This window comes from Rhea americana, unplaced genomic scaffold, assembly GCF_003343005.1.
Source record: "Rhea americana isolate MKP2758 unplaced genomic scaffold, rheAme1 scaffold_265, whole genome shotgun sequence".
In the NCBI taxonomy this organism is placed as follows: Eukaryota; Metazoa; Chordata; class Aves; order Rheiformes; family Rheidae; genus Rhea; species Rhea americana.
In genome coordinates, this window is record NW_028186385.1 from 786,676 (window position 1) to 797,693 (window position 11,018).

An 11,018-nucleotide genomic window follows, 5' to 3' on the forward strand; every position below is an offset into this window, starting at 1 on the left:
CATTRGGAAGAGCATTGCCAGCAGGTGGAGGGAGGTGGTCCTGCCCCTCTACTCAGCCCTGCGGAGGCCTCATCTCGAGTACTGTGTCCAGTTGTGGGCTCCCCAGTCCAAGAGAGAMATGGAGCTACTGGAAAGAGTCCAACATGGGGCTACAAGGATGATGAGAGGGCTGGAGCACCTGCCTTATGAGGAACGGCTGCAAGAGCTGGGCCTGTTTAGCCTGGGGAAGAGAAGACTGAGGGGGGTTCTCATGAATGTGACTAAGTACCTGAAGGGAGGGTGTCAAGGGGGGACGGGGACAAACACTTTTCCATTGTCCCGTGTGACAGCACAAGAGGCAATGGGCAGAAATTGAAGCACAGGCAGTTCTGCCTGACTGTGAGGAGGAATTTCTTCCCTGTGAGAGTGACGGAGCACTGGACCAGGTTGCCCAGAGAGGTTGTGGGGTCTCCTTCTCTCGAGATCTTCAAGGCCTGCCTGGATGCAACCCTGTCTAACATGCTGTAGGTGACCCTGCTGAGCAGGGAGGTTGGACTAGATGATCTCCAGAGGTCCCTTCCAACCTTACTGATTCTATGATTCTAACAGAAAYATCAATTTCCAGTCGACTCTAGTGATTATTTCCTTTTCTAGTGCTTTTCAGCCTTTTCTTCTCCCATCCCAGAAGCTTGCAGTATTTTAATCTGTATTTCTTGTTTGCACATAATGTACAGTGTAATGGGGGCAAGGGGTTTAGCTCAATATTATTTGGAATCTCCTCTATTAATTTGGCACCAAAGAGCAAGAGCTTCCACTGCCTAAGTTAAAAATAGCCTCAGAAAGGAGTAATATCAACTGTTTGGCTGCTCATTCCTATTGCCAGAGTGTCCTGTCCATACTGTTTCCCCTASTTCTGTTTAACTGGAGGAGTTGCTTCCTCAAAGCAATCTTGCCGTACTCTACCTTCCAATCCTCCTCATCTATTTTTCCCCCAGATTTCCTTTTGAAAGTCTAACAGCTCTGTGATACCATTCCTCCTCCTCTCAGCTTTGCAGGGGAATCTACCTGTCTCACTCTGTGGGTGGGCATAGCTGCTATATGGAACATACTCAGTTATCTTCTCTCTATATGCAATCACGAGGCTCACTAAAAATCTTCCCATTAATAAAAAACYGTCTGCTTCACAAGCGATCCATGGCAGAATATGAGTAGTTTTTATTAAAGCTGGAACTGAGACTTATTCTGGAAAATTACCATTCATTTTTCAATTTAAGCAGCTTTTTGGAGTAGCCCTCAGAGAAACCCGGCTTACTGGCTTCAGAGCACCTTTCTGAGAGTTAGAAACAGCTATGCAAGTCCTGGGAGCTAGATTCCTGGGAAGGCTGTGCTCAGTCATCCGTGTCCTCAGCTGTGTGTGGTGGTACAGGGAGATGCAGTGTGTGTTCCCAGAAGGTGTTGCTGCTGTGCTGGCCATGTAGCCACAGGCTGAGTAGCAAACCAGCATGGGATGCAGCAAGCATATCAGGAATGTTTGGAGTAACTCACCCGAGTAGGATGCTTTCCAAGTTAAGTGATGTGTAGACAGGATTTCTGTCGTCATATTGACTGAATATGAGAATGCATACCCCCAGCACAGAGGAATATACCCTTTATGTTTCACCCATTTAAATACATTACACACATTTAAATACATTTTRTTGCTTGCTGATGTGTGGGGGCTACAACTAACTACATCTGTGAAATGACCTAAATGAGACAATTAGTGAGTGGATTGACTGATCGGATCAAGATCAGGTCCCATTAAATCGCTCTTAAGCAATATGCCTATGAACATGCCCCAGGCAGTGCCATCATGTCCGCAGCCGTGCTGCAAGTATCCAAGATGCCACCACACTACTTTGTTCATGTCCACACCATGTACTGCATGGAGTGAAGTCTATTTCACCTCTGCCTGCCTCATTTCTGGGCTTATGTCAAAAGCAAATTACTTGCAGAAAGGCAGGGTATATAAATGGAAGCCATATTTGGATCCAACCTTTCAAAGACCTGAGAAACAAGGAGAATTGCCTGCTATACTACTAKATTTCTGCTGAAATACAGCATGTAAAAACAAGGGCCACAACTTCTCTCTGACCAAGAGACCTGGGCATCAAGGCCATGTGCTGGTACATCTGGTGAAGCACTTAGCAGAAGGGGATCCCCACAAACAGGAAGGAGAAAATCCTTTGGCCCTCGGTTGGGCTCGAGTCTCCATACCAGATGAACATGTCTTTTGCATTCCTGCTAGACTGACTGGTGCAGGGGCCACTGCTTATGTGGTGACATTGGAAGTGTTGCTCCAGYGTGGTTTGCATGGGTGAAGAGCCCTGTCAGGGTTGAGCCTAAGACAGTGGCCAGCAGTTCTCATTCATCACAGACATGGGATGCTTGCTGCCACAAGAGGCAGCAGCAAGGGCCCTGGTCTTGCCCAGGCCAGGGTGTGCTGTCTGAGAAGGCATCTGCTGCTTTCTGCCCAGCTCTTGGGAAGGCTCTGCGTGGCCCAGGCTGTGTCTGGCTTGCATGTATGTGCATGCGGTTGCTGGGTGAATTTTTTCTGGTGTTTCGGTGAATTTGCTGGTGTTTTGCCCATGTAGGCTAAGACATGTCTGAACAACAAGTATTGTGCCAAGGACTGTGTCAGGTAAACATGCCGGATCCTTGCACCRAATGTCCTGGGGCAGAGAGACACTAGCATCCTCCAGGGCTAGGCTATTCCAGGTAATATCTGGGTTACTGGTTGCCCCTAACTGCCGGAGGAGCAATACTGATGGCAGAGAAACCTCGCAATGGGGCTGACAGCCTCTTTGGGCTGGGAGGCCCCTGGGAGGAGCTGCCCAAAGACTGTAGTAGTGAAAAAGGATCTGATGTGTTGTGATCACTATACTAAGGCAGGGTTTGCAGCCTGGCCTTTGAGGGATRTATGCCACTTCCACCCACTGCTGATGTTAGTCAGGAGCTAGTGAGCTTGTGAGCTGCAAAGGCCTTTTCACATGTAACCAGAGAGGTCTTACTGTCATCATTTCCATCGTTCCATATGGCTAGACGTATAAGTGGCAACAAAATCAAGCAGGAGCAACAGTTAATGGGAAATACAGATTTTCATTGCTGTGTCACTAGGTGCGGTCAAGCCCTGGTCATGAGCACTCAGCAGCAGTTTCCCTGGGATGCCTGTGAGTGCTGTGGGGTGGCACTGAGCACTGAGTCAGCCTGGGGCCCTCTGCGCCTCCATGGCCACTCATGTGCCCCTCTGGCTTCAGCTGTAGCAGAGGTGCCAGGGCATGAGGCAAAATGAATCAGCTTCTCATCCTCAAAGACAATTTTCCCAAAGAAAGGTTGAAATAAGTAAGTCATAACACTTGCATCTCTGGGGACCACATGGTCATGTGTTTCACATCCCATTCCTGCAGTGGAGTAGTTTAGGGATAAAGTGCATGTCTGGTTGAAGTGCACATCTGGTCCAGGACCTGCAGAAGCATCTGAGCCTGAAGGAGAAGTCTGAGCCCGTGCTGGTTGCTTTCCTGGGGTGTCTTAGTGTCTTTCTTTATTAGAAAGAAGAGGAAAAAAAAGAAAACTTAGGAAGGAAGGAAGGAGGCTTGTTGGCTGCAGATAAAGAAAGGAACCTGCTGGCATGGTGATATTCATTGGAAACAATTTTGTTATAAGCTGCCTTGGGYTGAACTCAAGCCTAAAGATGAAACTCTCCAAAACCAATTATCATCTACTCCTGCTGAGTCCCTTCCTCTGACTCACCTTCATCTTCCAGCAGATCTGTGAAACATAGGTTCACCTCAACACTTGGGGTCGTCCTCTGAGAGCACAGCCTGCTATTGCAAGGTTGTGAAGAAATATATTATGTTCCTCAGACCACGTTTTTGAAAGTAATGGTTCAGCAGTCAGAATGAAATCATCAAACATCAGAATCATCCAAAGCAAAAGCGAATGGTGGGTGGTTTTGACCAAATGGCTAATAAAAGACACATCAAGTTTATACTGCAAGTTTATTAGRGTAATACAATCAGATTAAATAATTCTCACAGCTAATATATTTATATCAGGGTATGTATATATATTTTATTCCCAGTACATGTTGCAATCTTTTTATCTTTAATCATGCAGTAAGTAATGTACAAACACAATTATATGGAAGAATTCTTTTCCTAAAAGAAAGAGAAACCTAAATTACAAAAGTATGGCTTTATAAGAAAGTCGTATCATACAATGAACATTCATTTGTAGTTGGGCATGGCAACATTCAGTCTTAATCAGTGAACAACAGCATCTGTCACTGTCACGCTGAGCCCCTAAAAAGCCAAGAAAACTGGGAATAGGGAAATGCCCACCAGTGTTAGAGAGATGAAAAATATATATCTGTWTACATTCAAAATACCAAAAATGTAAAAAAAATTGTTTGGGAATTAAGCATCACATTTATTTATATACTAAAATCAAAGTTATAGAGCCTTGAAGAAAATAATGCAACAATAGAGCCAGTTTCTATTTTTTATTGTACTGTAAATATCTGGTGTGGTGCAATTAACTTAAAAAGCATTATTTCAGGTGTAAGGAGATGTAACTGAGACYCAAATCTGGCCTGTCCTTCTTGCCAGTGGTGCTGCAGAAATAGAAGCATAGGGTTAGGAAGTCACAGGTGGCTGAATTTTGCTGGCAGCCTAGAAGCAAAAATCTGCTTTCACATTTAAGTACTAGGAGAAAGAAAGGATGAGGATGTATGTTTAATAGATTTTATTAAAAAAAAAGATATTCAAGAATAAAATGTGGCCACTATCACAAATTCTTGACTGACTGATGGTGGTTGTTGGCATGCAGAAGCCCTTGTGCTTGGTGTTCAGGGATAAAACACCCATTTCAAGAGCAAAGTTGCTGCATTTTTACAACAGAAGATATGTCCTTACCTGTTAGCAGCATGATGCTTGTGACACAAACTTATTTCACTGGAAGGCTGCTTTCTTAAGGCATTGATCACTGTAGCATACAAGTATTGTAAATCAGTTATGAGTTTTGCCAGGAGAAGACAGGCAGACAGACATAGACATACATGTGCACACGTGCACCTACACATACACACACACACCAAGTCACTCACAGTGCTCACTGAAAYGTTGCTCATCAAAACAGAAGTAAAACACACAYGCACACACACACGCGCACACAGAGGTCAGGTCTTTACAGTGCTGCTCTTCAAAACTGAAAGAAAAAGTGTAACCTGCAGAGCTAACCTGTGATCCAAAGATTAACACAAACTACTCCCTTCCTTTTATTTCTTTTATTCTTTTTCACAAGTTCAGAAATAAAGATCTTAACTACACTTAACCAGTATGTTTATATGCCAAATGTAAACATCACTACACGGCACCTAGCACCCTTTTTAATTAACAAAGTCACAAACATATTTGTCATGCAAGTGTAGGAATTTTTCAACTGTAGTCTGTCAGATTGCAGGAACTGTGGAAAACAKTTAGAATTTATTTTTGCTAATGACCTGGCTTGAAAAGAGCAAAAAAGTCAACCAAGTCGGGGCTGAGGTAGATTTGGCTGCATCTGATGTAATGTCACTGTAGTGGGCAGGAAGACAAATGAGATCCCCAACTAACAGCAGGTCACTGCAAAGTAAGTAAACCAGATTCAGGTAATGGATCCCCTCTGCTCCAGCAGAAGGAAACATCACCGCACACTGGCGTCACCACAGGTGATGGGAAGAGATGTTCTGYGACAGAAACATCACAATGCTAATGTCCCTAAACTCTGGCCCAGCAGGACCATATGTCGAGGTCAGATGGTAGGTCGGTGGCCAAGGCCCATCTCGTGCTCAGTCTCCTGTTAAAATGGACAGTAAAAGGAGAAATGATAGGCATCTCAAGTACTTTTTCCAGTGTGGCTCATTGTCTGTTGCAAACTGGATGGAGAACACCATCAGTGTTGCATGTTGGCCAACAATCAGCCAGCAGCTTTCTTCCAGGCAGCGATCAGACACTTATGCCTCAGTGTGAGAGTGGATCTCTTATCCTCTGTGCTAGCCATTAGATAAAATAACCTCACGCATGGATGAATGCAAGCACACGATGCATGCTACTGCCTGCTACCTACACTTATCCTACATCCGGCACCTGAATAGCCCAAGAGTCTAAACACTGACCTTTGCAATGAACCCTGACTCTCACAGYCAACAAGTGATCCTTGCACCATATTAGACCCACTTGCTCCCAGTGGGTTGCTCCAGCCCTTTGGGAACATCCCCCTGACTTATTGTGAAGTGCCACCTCAGTAAYGCCAGGAGTCCCTACTTGCCTCCATTGCTTTGTAATCTGAGCAGCTTTCTCCTTCCTCCTGTCATTTCTGCAACTCGTTTTAGCATGGAAACCCTCATGGTAGCAAGCCAGCTTGATGACAGCTGATGAATTCCCTGCTCTCCTTCCTTGGAATATCTGCTCTGAGGCCCAATTACCATGCTAATAATATCCCTTGCTAGGCTTCTCTGCCTCTCACCCAGTGCCATCCCCATGAGATACTGCATTGCTGCTGGGAACAAGCCAAATACATGCTCCTCCAGGTGCCATGGGGGCAGCATAGCCGCCCTGCTTTCCTGCCTCTTGTCAACCGTGGGCAGCAAGTGCTGGCTTCATCTCCTGCCTCCACTGCTATGCTCCTGGGGGGTGAAGAGATGCAGTGAATGTGGGACCCACACTGAATGACTGCGGCAACAGAAGAAGCTCAGCTGCTGCTTATTATGTAAATCTGCTTTCAGCTCTGCCTTGCTTCCTGAAGCTGTCACAGCCTCTGACTGCCAGTGGGTGCCGCAGAGGCTGCTGTGCAGACAGCCTCTCTGCAAAACCCTTGCCCAAGGCTTACTCTGCCTTTCTTCCCCACCACTCACRCCCTCCCCTGTCACACAAGAGGGCATAGGCAGGGATGGGGAAAGAAATACATGTCCCCAGAGGTCCCCCGAGGAGGAAGGGCAGTGCAGCACTAGGGAGGTGAGATTTAAAGAAGATTAACCCTTTCATGGCCTGCTTGCCACTCTCAGGGCCAGGCTGGCGTTTTCTCCATCTCTCAGGGGGCTGGGAGTGAGTCTGCATCTCCRTATAGAGCACACTGACACTGAGGCACTCCCATAGCATGTGGGAAGGGGTATCTGGGAGGACCGTCCGGCCTGGCTTACTGGTGTCTGCGTGAGGACGTGGCACCTGGCTGCGCCCGGCACATTGCRCAGCCCTGCAGGAAAGCTCCACCTGGCTGCGGCTGGCTTTGTGTCGCAGGTGCACAGAGAGGCAGGGAACTGCTGCGGATGCCGATGTAAGAGAGATGTAAGTACAGCTGCCTTGGCACAAGCAGAGAATTAGCCAGATGAGACACAAGCCATTTTCCTGTGGAGTGACACCCCTGTTCAGTGTGATGTGCACAAAAAGGGGCTGGTACCTCTTGGCCTTTTGCTCCAAATTTATTTAAAGAGATAAGCGATCTATTTACTGCTGTTCGGTCTGGATATGTGGAAGTGGGTTACCCTACCTCTAGGTCCCCCAGATGGAGCCAGGAGGGAGTGATCCTGCTGCTGCTCCACTGGTGCTGAGCATGTCCAGGAGAGCAGGACCTGTGCCTTGCTCAGACAGGACCCTGCCTGGGGAGCTGCAGCCCTGTTAGGATAGCTCGGTCCTGGAAAGCTGCAAACACACATGGGGCATACGATGGGAACTATTTATATTTTCTGGGATCAGATCCTCTGGGCCAAGGAGGCAAAAATATCAAATCAACAACAAATGACAACTTCTAACAGCAGAACATCATACCCCGGCTTAGGATAACCAGCATGTGCAGGCAGCTCTGAAACCTACTGGTAAATCAAGTTAGTGAGCAACATCTCTTTTGGAGATATATTCACCCCTAAAACACAAGTCAAGGGTACATAATATCACTTACGAAAGACAGGGCTTCCATTGGCCCTGCTCTGATTTGCATTTTTGTACTGGACAGCAGGGATAATGGTTCCCTCCCCATTGCACAATTCTGTGGAGGCATCAAGGCCAGGATCGCCTTTAACCCCCTCACTCCCAGATGAGATGGGGCAGGGGAGCTTTCTGGTAGCTCTTTTGCCTGTTGTTATTCCCCTGCAAGAATGTACGCTCCCTGCTCCTCTCTGCATTTACACACTCTACACTATGACTCACTGTAAAGTAACTCGTTAAAATCACATACTCTGCAGAATTGGCTTTACATCTCTGCAGTAATGGCCATGGACTTTTTGGTTATTACTAGATGATACTGGATCATTGTTAGAAAGGAAACCTGACATTTCAACCCTCTTGGTACAGTATGGTGTTTATCCTAGCTCTAGCAGAACACAGTCCCATAGATACACCTTTTGAAAATCCCACTGGGCAAGTAGTTCCTTTTACCCAGGTACTTTACACAGGATATAGTTATCATATTGGGAATTCAGATACACTGATATCAGTTGACAGCTGAAAAAACAAACATAACACAGTCTCAACTACAGTTAACCCTTCACATGCACAACAAAACAAACAAAAAAAAAACAAGAAAGGTTTTTCCTTTAAAAGTGCCGTGCCTGCAATCAATTAGAAAAACATTTAAAATCTTGTCACAAAATACTGGATTTTCCAGAATAGCCTAACAGGATAAGTACTAAAATCACACTGAAATGCAAAGGGTGGTGGATGACCAACTCCCCTAGGTTGCCTTTGAAAATCCAAGACCTAGCGAATAAAGTCAAGGAAAAACATTTACCACATTTTTTGTYGGTAGCTTTTTGCCATAGGATGGTAAGGGCTTTAGTGCCTGAGGTATAGGTAGTTCCTGGATGCTTTTAGGAAAATGGGAGGGGGGCAGAGTCTGGAGAATAGTTTGCATAGCTTGCAGATATAAAGAAGCAGGTGTGTTYCCCACCAGGCTGTTGAATTTGTCTTCTCCCAGCAAAGCTGTCCAGTGGTCTGGATGATCCTGCAGAACTTTCCTCATCTTAAACTGTGGGTTGGGCATGAATAGCAAGAGGTAGTCAAGGCAGAGCTTCTTCGATGCCACATTGACTTTGGAGTCCCACATCTGCTCCAGGATGACATCCAGCGGAGTAAGTCCTTTGCTGTCCTCTATCCTGGGAGAAGCTCCATTCCCCAGGAGAATGAGGACTGTCTCTGACCTCAGCAGTTCACAGGCAAGATGCAAGGGAGTTTTCCCATCTTCCAGATGAAAGCAGCCGGTCCTGTTGATGTAGGAGTTCAAGCTGGGGAGCTTGTGTGCAATTTTGATGATCAGCCCCAAGATATCTCTCCTGTCATATGTGACCGCCATGGCCAAGTGAGGGGCAGAGGATGGGCAGTAGCAGAAGTGTTCCCCAGGCACCTTGAGAGCCTCCTCTGGAAAATGAGATAGCAGATACTGAGCATAAGGCAGGTGATTATGCACCACTGCATAGAGAAGGGCTTCTGAAGGTGAGTATGTTCTTAGGCTGGCATTTTCCTCCCAGTAAAAATACTCCATAGTTCTCATGTCTTCCAGCATCCACACGGGCTTGTGATCTCTCACAGCCTGGTAGAACATATAGGACAAGAACTTGCAGTGCCTGCTCTGATCGTCCTGCAGGCTGGCCTGGTTACTGGCCATGGCTCAGCAAATGAAGAGCAGCTCCACGTCAAATCGCTCCAGACGGTGAGATGTGAGCGCTTGCAATGCAGATCCCGCTGCTGCTGCAACCTTCAGGCTGTCATTGCTGCCTGGACTGCACTCGCTGGAATGCATGGGCTGATCATCTCCACCCATTCATTGTTTTTCCCCTCACTGCAGTGGTTTTGTTTAGGTAAGCACAATCCCACAGGCTCAGTTAACCCATGCCATGCAAGCAGATGGTTAGTAAGTATATCCTGCCCTGTGCGTGGCACAGGTTACTGGAACGCTGTCAGACTGCAAGTGATTTTATACACACACAGCTAGAGAGAAGACAGGGAGAGACTAAAATTAGCTTGAGAGGTGAGGCAGATTTCTGTCTGCATTTCATGTCTAACCAGATCAGCTCATACATTGCAGTAAGTGCAACATCAATATTCGTCTTTTTTTTTGTATGTCATTCACACACACAGAGCTCATTATATAGTCAAAAATATGTTGCAGCGTAAAAGGCTCCACAGCTGACAATACAGATGATTATATAGTATRAAATGAAGGGATTGGTAGCTATAGGGTTAGGAAGGGAACCCTATTTTATAAATAATGGTATGGCTAGCCAATTAGAGGACACTGATGTTAATGGATTGCCTGTAAGGCATCAGAAATATTTAAGATCCCAACATGAATCTCCACAGAGGAAAGAGTCTAACAGGACACAGAGTAACCATGCCCAGAGTCATAAAGCATTTTGCTTGGTTAAAACGCCTGCCTTTGTTTAGCAAGGAAAGAGCTGAAGTGCCTCTGTGTTGTACAGCAGGTACATAAACAAAAGGTTAATGGCCACACCACAGTGGGTGATGGAGAGCTTTGAACTAAGCGTTTCTCAGATGTCATGTTCCAGGACTAGAGTCAGAGTGAGCTGTAATGAGGGGAAGTGGGTTTAAGCAATGAGACTTGTGTAAAGCCCTGGTGAAACACAGAGGACCAAGGCACTTGCCTACAGGATGAAGCACAAGGACCTGACCAGAATTCAATTCCTAGAAAGCAATTGAACAAAGCACCTTTTGCTGCAACTTGTGTTTAAGGAAGGATGACTTCCATGCATCATATAGATTAAGAGATTATAGTAACATAATATCTCACTGCTTTGTTTTCAAAACAGGCAAAATACAGCAAATCAGGTCTTCTCTTTTTGTTTAGCAAGGCGACGACAATATATTCACTATATTCAGATTTAATACATAGTACCCAAATATCAAATTTGAGCATCTTTAGGTCATGTCTGGCCACTTACAAATATGGGTCTAGCTCTAGCACATGTTCCCATCTTCCAAAGTCCTGGATGTTCAAGTCCATGCCTTAAACAT

At 45.9% G+C, this 11,018-nt stretch overlaps 1 protein-coding gene across 1 annotated transcript; it reads right to left on the bottom strand.

Annotated features, from left to right (window-relative positions):
• Positions 1 to 4,122: 4,122 nt before the first annotated feature.
• LOC146594261 (ankyrin repeat domain-containing protein 9-like) lies at positions 4,123 to 9,651 on the bottom strand. Its single transcript, XM_085307858.1, has 3 exons — positions 8,779 to 9,651; position 8,533; positions 4,123 to 4,175 (listed from the first exon to the last, which is right to left on the bottom strand). The coding sequence occupies exons 1-3, from the start codon at positions 9,649 to 9,651 to the stop codon at positions 4,123 to 4,125; spliced, it is 927 nt and encodes a 308-aa protein (XP_085163984.1).
• Between the last annotated feature and the right edge of the window lie 1,367 nt (positions 9,652 to 11,018).